General features: G+C 45.9%; 1 protein-coding gene across 1 annotated transcript in view; it reads left to right on the plus strand.

Annotated features, from left to right (window-relative positions):
- Positions 1-14,831: 14,831 nt before the first annotated feature.
- The window catches only part of ABCG1 (ATP binding cassette subfamily G member 1), a 57,697-nt gene continuing 54,708 nt past the window's right edge, over positions 14,832-17,820 (plus strand). The window contains exon 1 of the mRNA XM_054845908.1: positions 14,832-15,074. Coding sequence (XP_054701883.1) covers positions 15,033-15,074 — 42 coding nt within the window. The 5' untranslated portion in view covers positions 14,832-15,032. The remainder of the gene's footprint in view (positions 15,075-17,820) is intronic.

Consider the following 17,820-nt stretch of genomic DNA (forward strand, 5'->3'; position numbering starts at 1 on the left):
TTTTGTTATTGGTGTTGTAAATGCCATGTTCTAAGCTTGCCGTGATCCTGTGCTGGCAGCAATGTTAATGCAGGTTAGGCAGGATTATAAACAACTCAGAATGCTTTTAGGAAGGCTTGGTCCTGCCATGAATTCAAGGCATTGCCTGCATGACCACTCAAGTCACTGAAGACAAGTTCAGCTTACTTTTCTGCATTTCTGTGCTCTTCTAGTTTTGTTCAAGTTGTTGCAGTGAGTCAATGCAGCTGTGTGATCCCACAGCAGATGTGCACAGTCAAGCAAAAGAAAAAAAAAAAAAATCTGTGGGGTTAATTAGACAACGATGTGTGTGTGGGCGGACTTCAAAGCTACTTTAGTGGCAATTATTCCCCCTCCTACACTTCCGACTTCATAAAGGAAGGGTTTGTGGTTTTTTTTAATTATGAAACTAGATGAGTATAATACTACATCTGAGATTAATATAAGATTAACCAAGATCTTGATTAGATATAGGTGGGAAACTACCCATTCATGAAGGTATCAGACTAAGGAAACGCTGCACTGTGCAGCAGGGGCCACCAGATGGTGCTCCCTGTACCTCTGTCAGAGGCTGCAAGAACAGTTTGCACTAAAATCTTCAAAAATTCCTGAATTACTGGCTCAGTCTCCGGGACAGGGCAGCCTAGAAACTTATTTCCCTTTCAGCGGCCTTTGCAGTGCTTAAGTGCACTTGAGTTCTGACTTAAAGCCATCCAAGTGTCTTCTTTTCCAGCGTGTGAGGTGGCGTAAGTGTTGGAAAATGAATAAATTTCATCACTCTAAAGACGTGACGTGGAGCAAAGAGATGCTGGACAGGCAATGGGAGCTTCTGCTGCCTGCAGGTCACCTTGGCTGTGCCCTGGCAGCAGACCCTGCGGCTGGGCTCTCATGGGCACGAAGAGCCACGTAGCTCTCTAGTTACACGTGCAGTTAAGCTCATGGGGGAATTACAGTCAAAAAAGGAAGGGATAAAGGTGTCTGTGGGAATCTCAGTGTGATCCTACCTGTCTCTTCGAGCACCTAAATATCAGTTTAAAGCATAGGCCTGAACTCAGTGAAAACATTTAAAGGAAAAGGCTTTGATTTGTTTCCTCCATGCACTCCTCTTCTGCTTGCTTTTGTATGTTCTGGGTTGGTGTAAGGTGAAGCGAGACCGGAGAGCAGTATGTCAGCAACGCATGAAGCCAGTGCAGCGGTCAGGGAGCAAGGAGCAGCCACTTGCAGCCTGAGGCAGGGGACTGATGTGTTTGTTGGACTTTGCCACTGCTGTTGTGGCAATGCAAATCGCTAATGCTCTGTCACCGTGATCTGGTAATGATAGCAGCTCCTAAACTTCTATTCATCCCATTGCAACAATAAGCATCCTAGTCTGCTGATTAAAAGGTTAATTGTACATCAAGTACATTCAAAAATCTTAATTTGATTTTTCTTCTCACATTCAGAAAGCTTATGCAGCGTATGGACTCTTCATCTTTTCAACTGTTCCTAGAGGAGATATTTACATTTGATTCACTGAATCAGCAACTTAAGTAAATTAATATTATAAAAGATATAATTTTATGAGCATGGCCAAATTATCTGTGTAAAAAACCACCATATGAATCAAAAATGAAATTAAATATTAGCTCTCAGCTAATTAAAAAGCGTGATATTCCAACTGCCATTTTCTTTAACTATCACTAAGGCCATTTCACATGCCTAATCATTCCTCTTGTCTAAGGAAATGGATAGCTGCAGAGTGCCAGCTATCAGTGAGCTTGCTTGCTCTTGAACATCACATACAAGAGCCTGGATATAGTACCGTTAGTTTTTAAATCCTAATTAGTGTTCAAGGAAAAGATACTTTGCCTTCACTTCTGCTGAATGGTGCCTAAATCCATGACTGGTACTCACTGAAAATCACCCCTAGAACAAGGAAATAGGAATGCATAATTGGTAATGTATGGCAAAAGAAGGATATCCCACTTGCCTCAGGTTTGTCACTGCCGTGTTGCTCAGCCTATAGGGCAAGTAATATGCTATAACCCTATAGCCATGCGCTAGTGAACAGTCCTACAGGGCCAAAAGGATGGGCAGTATAATCTCTCAGCTCTCCTTTCTGTCTTTCCAGAAGAAGTGGACTCATGGAGGGCAGCTTGCTCTTGGCTGGGGGGAGACTGGGGGCTGCCACCTAGCAGGGTTGGCCTGGAGGAGAGAGCCCTCCCCATGGGACTGCAGCTTTCTCCCTTCCCAGAGATGCAGCTGTATTTGTTGTGTGATGTAGTGACAGGGGTAAGGGCATTTGTCTTGCCTTGGGTTGGCCTCTGTTGTCAACAGAGAAAAATGAGCACCTTCAGGACATGATTCATCTGCCCTGTTTTAGGTGCCTACTTCAGATGAGATGAAATGACCCAGAAATGTCTGTTTCTCTCCACTGACTCTGAAGGGAACCTAGAACAACACTAACTCATAGACACCTACAGTATAAAACAGCTGTGGGTGCTCAGAAGAAACTCCCAACTTTCATGCCTTAGAATAAGGTACCAGCTTTGTCCATCATGCCAACACCTGGTGAGGTGGGTCAGCAGGTCTGTGGCATTATAGCCCTGGGCAGGGCATTATATTGGGTCATGGGGAAAGAGCAGCACTTTTTGCAAGCACAGGGAGTTCAGCAGTAGCAGCAGCACCTAACTGGGAGCCTGTGGCTCTGCAGGCACACAGCTGGCACAAGATTTTTTTCTCTCTTCTCCAGGATTTTGCCAATAATGGTCCATAGGGCCTACTTACCACAGAGCTTTTCATGACTGGTGTCTTTCCTCCCCTTTTTGCCTCACGTATAGCTAGGATGGAGGTCTTACTAATGGGACCTCGGCCTTGGAGGAAATCACGTACAACAGACACATCCCTTGTGCCTTTCCATCCCATACACCTCTCAGATATGCCTGTCAGGATGCATCTTGACCCCAACACACATGTATTAGAGAAGGTGTGCAGCAGCACCAGCACACGATTGCACGTGCTCTTGTCTCCATCGCAGTGCTGCAGCCTCCCATCCTATGCAGCCTGCATGCAGAGCTGCAGCCAAATCATCTCTGTCAGCAAACACTGGGCAAGCCAGGACCTAAAAAAGCTACGTGTGTGTGCAGATTATGTAGGAGGAGTGAGGAAGACAGAAAAAAATGATTAAAGCAAGGACAAGCTGAAAACTCCTTTAATGCTAACTTGTCACTGCATACTAGTAGAGCTAAGGAAACTAGTTAAGGAGAGTTGTGATTGCTTCACTCCTTCATTACAGATCACTGCCCAGCCTTGTGAACTCATTGTGCCTACTGTATGGGGCCCTCAGAGCAGCGAGGAAGCAGGTTCATGTTATTACTGTGCAAGCATGACAGGAGAGGGCTGTTCTGATTCTTGCTGCTAGCAACCTGCCTGCTTCAGATAAGCAACCAGGCAGCAGCTTGATGGAAACCAGATACACCCCTCCTCCCCTTTTTTATCTTTTGTATGGGCATGAAGCCTTGTGGTTGGCCTGTTATTAATAATGAGTGTAGTCACACTGCTCTGTGAACAGTTTCCTCAATTCTAGCAAAAAGTGCTGAAGAACTTAGAAGAGAGCGTGAATTTGCAGTTTATGCCATGCTTGAAAACTCCCTTTGCCTCGAGTTGTTCAGTCTCATGCTAGTAACTGGTTCTGGCTTTGCTATCACAACTTGGTATTTGCTGGATTGTCCTTAATGCCTTTTGCAACACGATGGTGCAAACGTGTGCAAGTTGTATTTACAGTTCACTTACAGGAAAATATGGTCTAGGCTGTTACTGTCAAAAAAACCCCACATAGCAAAGGAAGCTCTTGGGTCACTATAAAGGGTAATTTGATTTTATTCTGCTTGTGCAATGTCAGAAGTGATTGATATCTTAAATATCAGGAAATGGAGTTTCCTGCTTTGTCCTACAGTTTATATTGCAATTGTCTCTGTCTCATTCTCTTTTATTAAATGATCTCTCCATGGGTAGCTGGGAACAGCCTCCCTTTTCATTCTCTACATTGTAAAATGCAGTTTGTAATTATTTCATGATGACTTTAATTAGACGTTCTTTCATTAAGGTTACAAGAACCACATTTAGTGATTTATTTATTTTTTTAGTTGATTACTCAGCTTTTAAAAGAGCTGGGGGAGTTGAGGGGCTTAAAACAGAGTAAAATGGCTATTCAGTTTTGGAATTACCTCTGACACAGACTCAAAGAACACAACTGGTTGTCATTTTTTTCAGACCAAAAGCAGTACACTGGAAAACTGCCAAAGTCAAACGGCTCTGCAGGAACCTGCTTGTTTTCCTGTCAGCCGGGGAGGCTGCAGGTGCTGGCCTTCAATCCACCATGCCAGCTGGGCTGGCGGGGAGCTGGGCAGTGAAAACTTCCATCCATGACTTGCCTGAAGGCTCCTTCTTTCCCTAACCCTCTTCTCCTCTTCACCTTCCCTTCCCAACAAAAAAACTAGTAGGCTGCTACAAAACTGGAAGTATATCTTGAATACTTTCTACTCAGAAAAGTTGTCTGAGATGAGTTTGAGGAATTGCTATGTCAGTTCGGGATGCCCAGGTATGTGGTCCTGCCCTTAACCACACAGCCTGCTGCCACTGAGCATACGTTATACCACGAGCGTACGTACGCGTGGTTGCAAGGAGTTTCTCACTAAGGGTGCTCTACATCTGGAAACTCCAGATGTCCACACTGCGTGCACAGATGAGGTGAAAAGTAGTGCTGAGTGGTTCAAAATAGAAAAAGGAAACACAGGGATGCTTACTGTCCATGCGCTACACAGAGTGCACTTTGGTGGAAATAAAAGCAGAAAGATTTTAACACAGGAGATGTGCTGTATTCTGCAGCTGTCAGTAGTGAACCAATGGTGGAATTTGTGAAAGTATTGATTTGGTAACCTTTAAAAGTGTTGTGCTCAACATAGAGTAGCTAGGTACTTTGTCTCACTGGTCTGGAATCCAGTGGTTGCTGAGGGGCTGCTGATGCCAGTCTGCCTGTTTACAAGCAAGGCAACCAGAGAAGAGTCCCAGTAGCGCTCTGCATGTGGGACAGACCACTGTGAACCTGACATGACTCACAGCACTGCAGAAAACAGCAGAGCAATTAAATAAAATTTGGAAAGGAGCTGCATGGCATGAGTAAATAAATGAAGACAAAGAAGCACTTTTCAGGCCCTTAGGATGGAAGATGATGTTACATAGCACTTGCTGGCACTGAATTTGTAAATCATTGGCCTGGAGAGTTTACAGTCATGATTCCTAAAAATATCCTTACAGAGAACCTTGATCACGTTGAATGAAACTTGGAGTCCTGGGGGAAACTTCATTATTCCTAAAAATGTTGCACCAGAATTCAGAAAAACCTGGAGCAATGGCTGGATTAGGTTAGGGTCTGTGACACCAGCTTAAGGCAAAATAATAGAATAGCTTTAATAATGAACTGTGATATCAGACATGACGCGTAATGCCATGTGCTGAGAAGACTGTCCTGTTCTGAGTCTGCCCTAGCCAGATCACCCATTTTCTATGAGGAGGTACCAGCCTGATTTATGAAAATATATGCATGCTCACATGTGATATAGCTACATTCTTGCGAGGTTTGACTTGGTATCCTACAACAATCTGCCCAATACTGTACAATACCATAAAATAAGATAAGTAGTTTAGCAACTGGTAAACTAATGTACCGCCAGTCATCACTGGGGAAGCTTCTAATGGGCATGTTTTGATTAAGATTCTACTGGAGATAGTGTTAGGCCTGAAGTAATTAAATATTTGCATCGGTGATTCGGAAGTAAATGTAACTCCTCTGCTGATTAAGGTGTGTGACTTATGCAGAATGGTAAACAAAGAGGCTAGAACTGTTGCATGCAACAATCTTGACTTCTTGATAAGCTTGACCCACTTAAGTGAAATGTCTTTAAGTAGTTGACTGCACAGACACACTTTTAGGAATAAAGAATGAAGGTCATGCCCAGAGAATAGGATGCTGTATCCCAGCAGGAATGGACTCAGAAAAGGATTTGGCAATCAAAGCATAAGCAAATCAGCATGAGCTCCCACAGTTACGCTGTGGCCAAAAAAGGTTAATGGGATGCTTGGATTAACAGTGCATAAGCAGGGCAGAAGTAAGGTAATATTAACTCTGAACATGGCATTAGTGGGATCAACACTGGAACGTTACATCAAGTTTTGGCATCAACTGCACTACAGAGAGGTTGAAAAGGTATAAAAAAAAGCCACGAATGATTAGAGTGCAGGAGAAACTGCCTTACAGAGAGCCCTAAAGGCTTCAGTGCGTTTAGCTTATCAAAAAGAAGACTGGATACAACTTATTATGTCTAAGCATCTACCTTCTTGGGACTGGGGGAGGGAAAAAGTACCAAACTATAAAGGGCTTTTTAACCTGGTTAATTACACACGTAAACTAATCATTGAAAACTGGGGTAGACATGTAAATACTCTACAAATTATTTTACAGCAAATGACTAACTGGTAGAATAAACTATCAAAGGTAACCTTGCCTTTCTTTGATTTGGTACCTTCAAATAAAGCCAGAATACCTGCCCAGAAGTGAGCTGAACATTACTGACTCCCATACAGGGTAACTGAGCATGACTGAAGGACCGGTGACACTCAAGGGACCAGACTTGCAGATATGGCCTCTTAGTTTGACATGTATCGGTTTATCAGTGGCCAAATATGTATGAATTAGGAAAGTCTCATCATGAAAGGCTTTCATGTCAGGCCTGTGGACTGACCAAGGAAGTCAGTCACTACTGTATGCTATGGCTGCGACATTTGTGATTGTGCCAAATTATTTGCAGGATTCAAGTGCACCACTCTCAAGCCTCTATTAGCTGTGCCAGGGACTCCAAGGAGCTCACCTCTCCAAACTGACAGACTGTCACTCTGATAACCATGACAAATTTGAGTGTAGTTCAGGGCCTGCACTTTGGCTCCCTCATGGGTAATGACAGCTCTGCTTCCTTGGGAAGCTTCCTGGTGACCAGACACCTTTTGCAGAGTGCGTCACACTCATTTCTTGTTCCTAGATGTAATTTAGGACAAAACCATTACCAAGTACATGTAACAAGCCAACAAGCATGTACTAAGCTCACCAGCTTCTTCTACACTCCTTTCTGCATGTAGTCCTGGTAGGTGGCCGATACAAGTGAGTTGGTGCTTTGTCCCCCTGTCAAGTCTCATGTGGGCTACTGGAAGGAACAAGTGGAACAACTTTTCCAATGTCTCATTGATAACAGTTTTGAGAGGTTTTGTAGCTTTTTCCCCCTGAGCTGAAGCAGAACATGCAACTTCTCTATGAGACCGAGACTCCAAAAGACTGGTTTTGTTTCCTGAGAATCATGGTCATTATCTACCAGGGATTTCAGTGCTGCAGGAAATAAATGTATACATCTGCAGGGAGCATGGAGGGATGTTCATCTCACTTATAAAATTATCTTTGAGATGTGCCAGACAGCATGGCCATGCGGAATAACTGAAATTTCTCTTCTGAGTCTCATATCTCTCAGAATCTAAAGTCCCAAATCTTCAGTGCTTTTGCTGCCAGGCATGTACAAAACCACCTGAGGTGGACAGGGTTGGGAAAAGGACTGTTTTTCCTTACGATGTGGACAGTTAGAGTGCTTTTCTGGCAGGCACAGTAACTGCCCCGCCTAACCTGGAGCAGGGAGGTTGAATTGGAGACTCCTTTGCAGGAGAGCTGTATACTCTGGCGTGAAACTCCCACCTTCATGAAGTTGTTCCACCTCACACAGAAAGGGGAGGGTGGCATTCACATCCCTTCCCAGTTAGTGTTTAGTTGCATTTTCAAAGCAGAATAATTGCAAGCAGAGTGACACCCAACGCTTTACCCACAGAATACTTAATTTCAGTGACTCAGACCTTGTCCTCTCCAAACGGACCTGTCCAAAACCTCTCTTGAAACCAAGCAGAGACTGAATCTGAAATTTGCTTTTCAGCACAAGGATGAGTGCTATTTGGTCTAATGGGATAGATGCTGTTTGCAGCTTTCTGTGAGAAAAACACGAGCTGGTGTTATGGCCGAGAACCCCCTTTGGAAACAGCTTTCAGGGACTAAGTCCCAGTCCTCCAGGCACGAGTCGTTCCCTGGCATGTCCTTCTGCCTAACTTTTCCTACTGATGTCTGTGTATCCCTTTCCCAGGTGCTTGACTCTCTCTTTTGGCACTGTACAGGCAGCTTAAGCTGGGAAAGTATTTCACATCTAATTTTCAAGTTGCCTTGTGAATTAGGACTGCATTCTTTTCGTCAGACCACGAGAATATTTTCTTCACCTAGTCTGCTCACGACAGGGTTGCTAAAGTTTTTCCCCTTGGCTATCACTGCATGAGTGCTATCAGTTGCTCCCTTGTGCCAGACCCTGAGGCTACAGTCTGGGAAGGTGCAGTCTAGGGACACGTGATGCCTAAAATCCAGCTGCTCTTAGCTGTGATTTCCATCCATTAGTCTGAGCACTATGTCTGCATGTCTGGTTATAACGAGGGCAGTATGATTTGAGGGGGACTGCACTGTAGGAATGCAGATGTATGTCTGAAATAGCCGCTGTGCTGGGGACCTTTTCCCTAGAGCCCTTGTCCACTTCCAGCATGATATATGGGTGACAGAAAAATTTGCTATTTCTCCTCTCATGATAACTGAGGGAAAGTAAATTTGCTGTGAGCATGCTATGTAGACATCAACTGTAAGTAGTGAGTTCATAATATAAATTATGCTCAATCTCTGAGAAAATAACTCTGTTTGTTTGACCAGGAAGACTGATGATGGGTTTTCTTGCTCTCTCCTAGCATGTCTTGGAATCAGCAGGCTACGGCAACCCAGCGCTACTTAGATACAGACTAACGGACCACCATTTCCTGCAAAGCTGAGCTAATCCATTGCACCTACTAGTACTTCTTTCCAATGTTATCCGCCTCAGTTTGCTTGAGCCAAAACGCTCAGATAAATAACCCCCTTGCATCAAAGTGAGCACTGTGCAGCCTACTGATTCCCAGGAGTACAAGAGAAAATAGCCATAGAAGTGAATTGCAGCTAAAACTGGTCAGAAATAGGTTGGCGTTTTGCTCTTGAATTTCTTGCCTTTGGATCTCAGAAGAGGGACATTTGAGTACCCAGGCGTAAAACACTGATAAAATCTCATGTAAAATAAACATATGAAACGTCTTGTGTTATTCCTGGAAATGTTAGTTGAAGACAAAAGTGGCATAAGAACACAGCTTAGGTGGTATCTGTCTGTTTAAGACTGGCCATGGCTATTCCAAGTTAGGTGTCTAGAGCCCTCCCCAGTTGATAGGGAAGCCAAGATAGATCCAGAATCCATCCCAAATCAAGGTAAATATTTAAGATGACTGAATTTTCTTTTGGGGATGCCCATTTCTCTCCACTGACTGAAAGTGAATCTGTATGATGAGCTTAGATACCAATTTTCTAGGCAGCTAAAATTAGAGACGAATCCCACCCATTATACAGAGTATACCTAACCTGAAAGGAATGACTGATTATGTTCTTCAATATTAAATAGATCCGAAGGCAGATCTGTTTAAACTGACTGATCACATTCTTCTCAAATAGCATTATGTGAATATTTCCAGTACAGATAAGGAAGTATTAATGTCATGTACAAAAAGACATGACAAAATTGAGAGGGGTTATGACTATTGTTCTAACAAATATGGAAGAGGAACAACAGGAAGGGAGAAGAAAAATGTGATCTAAGTTAGAGATTTATTGTATTTTAGTAAGATGCTTCTTCAAATTTCCAGCCCACTGCCAAAAAGTACTGGAATAGTCTTTTTTTCTTGGAGACTGGGTGCAAAGCTGCTAATAACTTCCTAGTAGTAAAGGAAAGTTTGACATGTCACTGGTGGTTTGTTTGATGTATCACCTGAGAGTAATATGTATATTGATGTCTTTCAAGTCCTAATACATTCTAACTTAAACAGAGAACAATATCTCTTTAGTTAAAATAATTCTCTTCCAGTAAGACACTGATTTTTTTTTTCCCCACTACGCTTTCCTTTCCTCTGTCCTTCTTATTTTTAAAGCACAGTGAAGACTCACGGCTACTAGCTGTGATCAGACTGTAAGTTTTTGCTCAACTTCATCTTTAGGCTGTTCAAACCTACCAATATTCTTTTCACTCTTATTTCAGTAAAGCTATGGAAATAATTGGGGTAGGGCATAAGAAGAGAGAAAACATACTTCAGAAACCATTCAAAACAGTGTATATTTTCAAATGGCAAAGTGACTCTCTGTCTGGGATAAGCTATTGTTGTTGGGTTTTTATTTAGGTCAATAATTGCATGAGCATTTCACAGTGGGATATGTTTCTTTGTGCTCTCAACTACTTTGACTTTTTAGGTAGATTTAGAAACATAATTCTGAAATGAAAACCCCAAATGTTTTTCTTTGATAATTTTTTTAAAAGGATGTTTTTCTCAAAAGCTCCTTAAATCTTTTCCATAGAATTCCTTAAACTCTGCCCAGACCAGTTTAAATCAACAGCAAGTTGCAAATAGTTAAAGCCAAGATATTTTTTAAATGAAAACTCCATCTAAGGTATTTTGTCTTTTATAGTTAATACTTTCTTCTTCTCATCTGCCTCTCCCACGCTTCTCAGTTAAACTTTTCCTACATGTCATATCTCAGCAGTTTAGTCCATGCTGGCCTCTGTAATTCCCCAGGCTATACCACTTCTATATGTGAACTAGTTCTTGTATAGAGACACCAGAGCTATCAGTACTGCACTAAAATGCCTCCCTTGGCTGTGCTGTAAATTTGCCCTCTCCTGCCTTTGCCCTGCCCTTCCCAGTGCATTTCTGCTTGCAATGTCCCTTTTCCTTCCTGTGGGTTGTACCAGTTTACTGTCTGTAATGCTTACCCTGCTGTAAAGCCTGGAAGCTACTACTATTTCCTCATCTATTTTAGGAGTCAGAGATTTGTCCCTGCCTGCTTGTCCTCACCTTCATTTGTAGCTTCCCTTTTTTTTTTTTGTCCTGGATTTTTTCTATCACAGTTTTATATCTCTCTTTTTTTCTTTTTTTTTTTTTTTCCTTCCCACAGAGTTGTGTTCTTGATCTTTTTGTCTGCGGGGACCAGGGGATCACCTGTAAAGTTAATGGAAGAGTTAATGAAGGAATGTAGGAATGCAGGAATGCAGGAGACTGATATTTTTAGCATGCTGCGTCTTATGTAATCATTTTTTCTCTGTGTGGTATCAAAATAGATACCAAATAGAACTTGGTTTCTGAGAAACCTGTTTTATGTCTCAGTGTTTTACAAGAAGCTCCCTTACATACTGCGGCCACTGTGAAAAAAATAAGTCTTTGGGATCTGATCATGTACTCTTGCTCAGGAAAAACTCTTGTGGAAGGTGATGGGAACAGTGCTCAAGGCTGCAGGGTCGAACCATCACTTGTCTTTGTACTATGCCTACATGCCTCTGTGCCACCTCATACAATAAGAGCAGTTTTCACGCACACTGATAAAAGCCTTATAGCAAATATGCGGTTGAGCCCACACTACTTCAGCCATAATATTGCTAGAAAAGCCATCATTTTATTGATTGGGGCATATAATGTTGCATAAACACAGTGCAATGCTACCCCTTGCATGCTGCTGGCCTGTGAACGAGGGGCAGTAACATGACCTAGCTGGTGTTGCGGGCGAGCCCAGGCGGGCAGCGCAGGCAGCCTTGCCGCTGACAGCAGCGTGTGCCTTCCTGCGAAGGACTGGTTTGTGAAACGGAGCTAAAACTTTTGTTTGTGCAGCAGATTTCAGTACTGTAAATTTAAGTTTTGTTACAGCCTTTATGTTGTTTTCTTTTCTTCCTCCAGAGCCTTTAAGAAGTTAAAATGGAGAATAAGCACTGTGCTGGGTCTGTACCGCACATTCACTAAGGTCAGGGTATCTCCCACTCTCTCTATTCCGTTCCTCCTCACAGTCAAAATATGTGATGTCTTTATGAAATTTGTTTTACCTCTTAAATGCCTTACACATATACAGCAGTATTTCACAGCCTGACTTTTCAGATCCTGTAGGGAAATAATGCAACTTTCTCAATGTTTATAAGGGAAAATAAAAGAGACAAACTTGAATAAATTTTAGGTGCTATATGCTCCAAATCAAGTTAATTAAAACCCTGGACCCTCACTGGAAGAATGCTTCATCACTTCATTTCTAACATTAGGAGATAATTCAATGTCGAAGTGGAGAACAGTGACGAGTGGTGTTCCTCAGGGGTCGGTACTGGGACTGGCACTGTTCAACATCTTTGTTGGCAACATGGACAATGGGATTGAGTGCACCATCAGCAAGTTTGCCGACGACACCAAGCTGTGTGGTGTGGTCGACACGCTGGAGGGAAGGGATGCCATCCAGAGGGACCTTGACAGGCTGGAGAGGTGGGCCCATGCAAACCACATGAAGTTCAACAAGGCCAAGTGCAAGGTCCTGCACGTGGGTCAGCGCAATCCCAAGCACGACTACAGGCTGGGCAGAGAATGGATTGAACGCAGCCCTGAGGAGAAGGACTTGGGGGTATTGATTGATGAGAAGCTCAGCATGAGCTGGCAGTGTGCGCTTGCAGCCCAGAAAGCCAACCGTGTCCTGGGCTGCATCAAAAGAGACGTGACCAGCAGGTCGAGGGAGGTGATCCTGCCCCTCTACTCCGCTCTTGTGAGACCCCACCTGGAGTACTGCGTCCAGCTCTGGGGGCCCCAGTACAGGAGAGACATGGAGCTGTTGGAGCGAGTCCAGAGGAGGGCCACGAAGCTGATCAGAGGGCTGGAGCACCTCTCCTATGAGGACAGGCTGAGAGAGTTGGGATTGTTCAGCCTGGAGAAAAGGAGGCTCTGGGGAGGTCTAATTGTGGCTTACCAGTACCTGAAGGGGCCTACAGGAAAGCTGGTGAGGGACTGTTTATCAGGGAGTGTAGTGACAGGACAAGGGGTAATGGGTTTAAGCTGAAGGAGGGTCGATTTAGCTTAGATGGTAGAAAGAAATTCTTTATTGTTAGAGTGGTGAGGCACTGGAACAGGTTGCGGAGACCCCATCCCTGGAAGTGTTCAAGGCCAGGTTGGATGAGGCTTTGGGCAATGTGGTCTAGTGGAGGGTGTCCCTGCCCGCAGCAGGGGGGTTGGACCTAGATGATCTTTAAGGTCCCTTCCAACCCAAACCATTCTATGATTCTATGAAATTTCTTCTCAACAGACAGTTCAAGCCTTCAGCGAGGACTTCTGGATGGGCCCACCCATGACTGGCCTTCCACAACAGGTAGGCATTTCTTCCTCATTGCATGAGTTATAAGTAAATAATTTCCTGCAACACCTACAGACTGAATCCAAGGTCAATCTCAATGAGTCTCCTCACTCTGTTCCTTGGCAATAGGCTGTAGTGGATGGTAAAAGTTTGTGTGTTTCCAAGGAGGAGTCTGGACTAGTTCACGGAAAAGATATCCAGTGAGGGTTATTAGCACATTCAGGAGCGACCACCAAGTCTGGAAGTCCTTGAACCAAAAACAGCTGTAGGCTGGAAGAGTACCAGGGAGACATCTCATACAAGCTAGCCCTGTGCTTAAGCTCTTCTTTGAGCATCCACCTCGTGGCCACTGTCAGGAGGGAGGGTACTGTGGGAGACGGGCCCCTGTCTGACCCAGCGCAGATGTTCTGTGCAGCAGTTCCCTTCCCGCAGTGCTGTGCCGCCTGTGGTAAACAGCCCTCCACAGCTCAGCGAGGATAAAATACCTACCTACCTTCCAGGGGCTTTGTGAAGATTACCTCCATGTCTGCACAATGCTACGTGAGTACCAAGCGTTATGGCAAACTCCCTGGTGAGAAGATTCCTCACAGATTATGAACTTGTGAATATAACATTTGGTAGATGCTTTGAATCCAATTCTCAGACTCCTGCTATAATTTATCCCCTCTTCCTGCTGCTTCCTGAGGAATAGAGAGGGAGCCCCAGCACACACACTAAACGGGCCCAGTGGGTACATAACTGCAGAGGCACTTTAGGTGTTTGGTGGGTCTTCCAGTATCTCACTTCTTGGTGAACTGGTTGGGCAGAACCTTCTGCCACCGGGTAGCATGGCTAATGAATCTAACTCAAAAGCTAGTCACGGATCTAGATTCAAGTCAGCAGCGCCAACGCAACCCTAAGGGCACGTGAACACCGCCCATTGCAATTCATGGGCAAGCGTGTGGTTCAGGCAGCGTCTTTGCGGGACCTTGCTGAAATGCATGTCTTTGATTTGAGGAAAAAATGAACTAAGACAGAAACGCAGTGACAACCTTCCTTTCTCTCCATTTCTGAACCACAGCGGCTTGCTCAGCTTATAAATCAATGGCACGTGAGTCCCAGGGCCAGAAGAGCTGTTTCCTCCTCATGTGGGCAGAACGGCACACGGCACAATTAAATGGTGCTTCGATTCCCCATCTCCTCAGTGAATGCCATCCCGCGTCCCCTCCGGGAGCTCATGAGGAAGCTGGACGAGCTGTGCCAGTTATGAGTGTGGAGGCAATGCCCGGCACCTCTCCGCAGGGATGTCCAACCAGCCGCCGTCTTCAGCGGCCAGTCCCTTGGAGAAGCGTCTGCCGCCTGTTTCGGCAGAAGGAAAGCCACGGGCACCCGCGGCACGGGCTGGCGCCCACAGCGGGGACGCGCTGCCCACGCCTCCCCACGGCTGAGGGGCGCCCCTGCGGGCTCGGGCCCTTCGGCCCGCCGGCACCGCCTCGCCGGCTCTCCCCAGGCCCGCGGCGGGGGCCGCGGGGGCGGGCGGGGGCCGTGCCTGCAGCAGCGGACCGGGGCGGAGGCGGCCCCAGAGCGGCGGGAGGCCGCTCCCTCCCTCCCTGCCTCCCTCCCGCAGCCAGTCTGGGCGGAGAGGCGGCACTCGAGGGCTCCGCGCGGCGCCGGCGGAGCGGGAGCCGCCGCTAGCAGCGGGGCGGCAGCGGGGCACATGGCATGTCTGATGGCGGCTTTCTCCCTGGGCACCGCTTTGGTAAGGCGCGCCCTGCCCTCCCTTGCCTTCCTCCGCGGGGCCGCGGCGAGGTTGCGGGCTCGGGGGTGCTGCGCGGCTAGGGCGAGCGAGGTGCGGGGCTGGTAAGGGTGGTGGTGGGGAAGAGCGAGGGCTCCGTGGGGTGCTTTCCCGCTCTCCCTGAGGGAAAACCGGGGCCGGGCAGCGGGGTCGGGGCTGCGTCCCGCCGAGGGGTGCCGGGTGCGGGGTGCGAGGCGGACCCCGCTCGCCGGTGGGGTGTGTGACGGGAGGGCGGCGCATGGCGGGGCTTGACCGCTGGTTACCTCTGGGCTGTAGCTGAGGCCGGGGGATTAGCGGCTGCTCCGAGCATGCTCCTTGCGCCGCTGCGCCCCGTCTTTTTCAAAACAGATTTGCGGAGCGACCGTAACCTTCGCCCAACACCCGGGGCGAGCGGCAGTGGGCGGGAGGCGGCTGGGGAAGTAGCAGGCAGAGCCGGTGGGACCGTCCTGCTGCTGGGAGCGGGCGGGCGTTTGCTGCCGTGCCCGGTGGGCGCCGGGAAGCAGTCTGTTTCGGCGTACGGGTGAAATAAAACTGTATAGGAAATAAAACTGTACGGAACCAACTAAGACGTGAGCACAGTGTTTGAGAACACACGCTCTCCGTGACTGGTGCGCAGGGGGGATGAAACGGACAGCAGTTGGAAATGCACGGCTGTACGTACACGTCGGTATGTCAGTGGAGAAACGAGCGGTCCGTTGGTGGTAGCGGCTGTACGAAGGGAGTTCAGGTGTGTTGGAGGAGCAGTAGTGCAGGGCTCCGTTGAGTCTGTGCCTGCCGTAACCGCGGGAGTTGCCCAGCTCTTCTCAAGCAAAGGTGATCCCATGACTAGGAGCCATTTCTGCCGCCCCAGGCTCCCGGGGGGATCCTCGCCCACAGCCGGTGGTCCCTGGGGGGGAGATCCTAACCCACAGCCGGTGGTCCCTGGAGGAAGCAGGCGTATGAGCGAGGGCTGGCAGGACTCTGTCACCCTCTGCTGAAAACAGGCATTGGAATCCGCTGGGTGATTGAAATGATTTGTTTAACGCCCCAGGAACAAAAGTCTCTGGCTTTGTACTTCCAGATGATTCAGTAGGCAGAGACGAGGACCTTGTCCAAAGGATGTTTCTTTTTGAATTGTTTTAAACTGGAGAAGCTTCAACCATTCCCTGAATACTCAAGGTGACCTGCTCATTGAGAGTTAGTTTTTGGATATTCCCTCTGACATGTGAAGGTGCTCAGTGGTTCCTTTGAACCAGTTACGAGTGCCAAAGTAAGCCTTGAAAACATGCAGGAAAGAATATTGTTAACTCACCTTCTCTTTTTTTTCAGAGAAGAGGGAGGTTCCCCTACCAGAATTGTTCAGTTCTAAGATGTTTCACATTACTCTTGTTATGTTCAAATTACATACCGTTATAGTCAACTATTTAAGAAATCGCAAGTAAGTGTTACTGGATACTTGACCTCTGAGTAAGCTGAGAGCACAATTAAAATCTCTTTCTTGAGAAAATGTGGTAAGCAGAGCTGATTTTTACATCCAGCACTTGGAACTTGTGCATGAGGAACATGAAGACCATAGCTATCTAGTGGTTATGTAGGACTCCTTTTTAAATACTTTTCATCAGTGGTTATGTAGGACTTTTTTTTTAATGTTTTTATCAGCATTCATGACAAGTGTCTGATCTGAGCAGCACTGCTTTTACAACGTAAATGGGAAGACCACTGACCATGACAGAGAGGGTGAAAATGGCACAGTGAAAAGAAGGCAATGTGACTTCTTAGTTGCATTGGAGGACAAGTAGTGGGAGGCAGTGGCATGACCTACAGCTCTTGATTTGAGGGTGTTCAATACTGATGCCTTGAAAAGTAGTGCAGCACATATGCTTTCCAAGAGATACGTTTTGGGACATGTAGATTATTGCAGAGATGTAACAGCATGGAAACCCTAGCACATAAGCCAGCTACAGAATCTTTTCCAATACAGATCTGTATTAAAAATACTAAATTTTCTAATAGACAACTGTGGAGGTTGCCCTGCTTATGATGTATTCCAAACAGCAGATGCCAACGAACAACCTCTGAACTGTTCAAAATTCTGTTTAGCTGAAGAAAATTCATTATTGTTTTAGTTTTGGCCTTATACAAATCCTGTTGATATTGGTGCAGGGTGCCCACGCAGGTAGAAGGAATGGGAAAAGTTCGGATTTTGTGTGCATAATAAAAAAGAAGAGAAAGGCAGGTGGCAGGCTATTGTCATGGTCAGGAGAGGAGGGGAAAGAAATTCAGTCCAAAAAATGCCAGGTGGAATTGCACCAAGTGCTACAATGGGCAAAGCGTAGTAAGAGGTATGGCTGTAAGCATAGGGCATTGACTTTACAGTGTCAAGGGTGCAATTACTGGAGCAGGGTTTTATATGTTTGTGTAGCTGATAAGATTTCCATTAGGGATCACTGTCAAGCAAGGAAAGTGTGCAAGGATTTTGGGTGGAAAGTGCTGTGCTTTCCTGACAGACCTCTAGGAAAGAAGTTGTACTGTTCCAGGTTGCAGAGTCTCCAGAACTATCAGTGCAGGAGCAAATGAGGCACAAAATAGTACATTTCAAAATTAACAGAAATATAACTTGTGCAATTTCACACTTACAGAAGTATATTCTGATCCAAAGGAATAAAAGCTCTTAGACTTTTTGAGTGGCTTTTTGAAATGTCTGCACAAATACTTGTTCAGCTAGCTCCTT

The sequence above is a fragment of the Grus americana genome, chromosome 1, assembly GCF_028858705.1.
Source record: "Grus americana isolate bGruAme1 chromosome 1, bGruAme1.mat, whole genome shotgun sequence".
NCBI lineage: Eukaryota > Metazoa > Chordata > Aves > Gruiformes > Gruidae > Grus > Grus americana.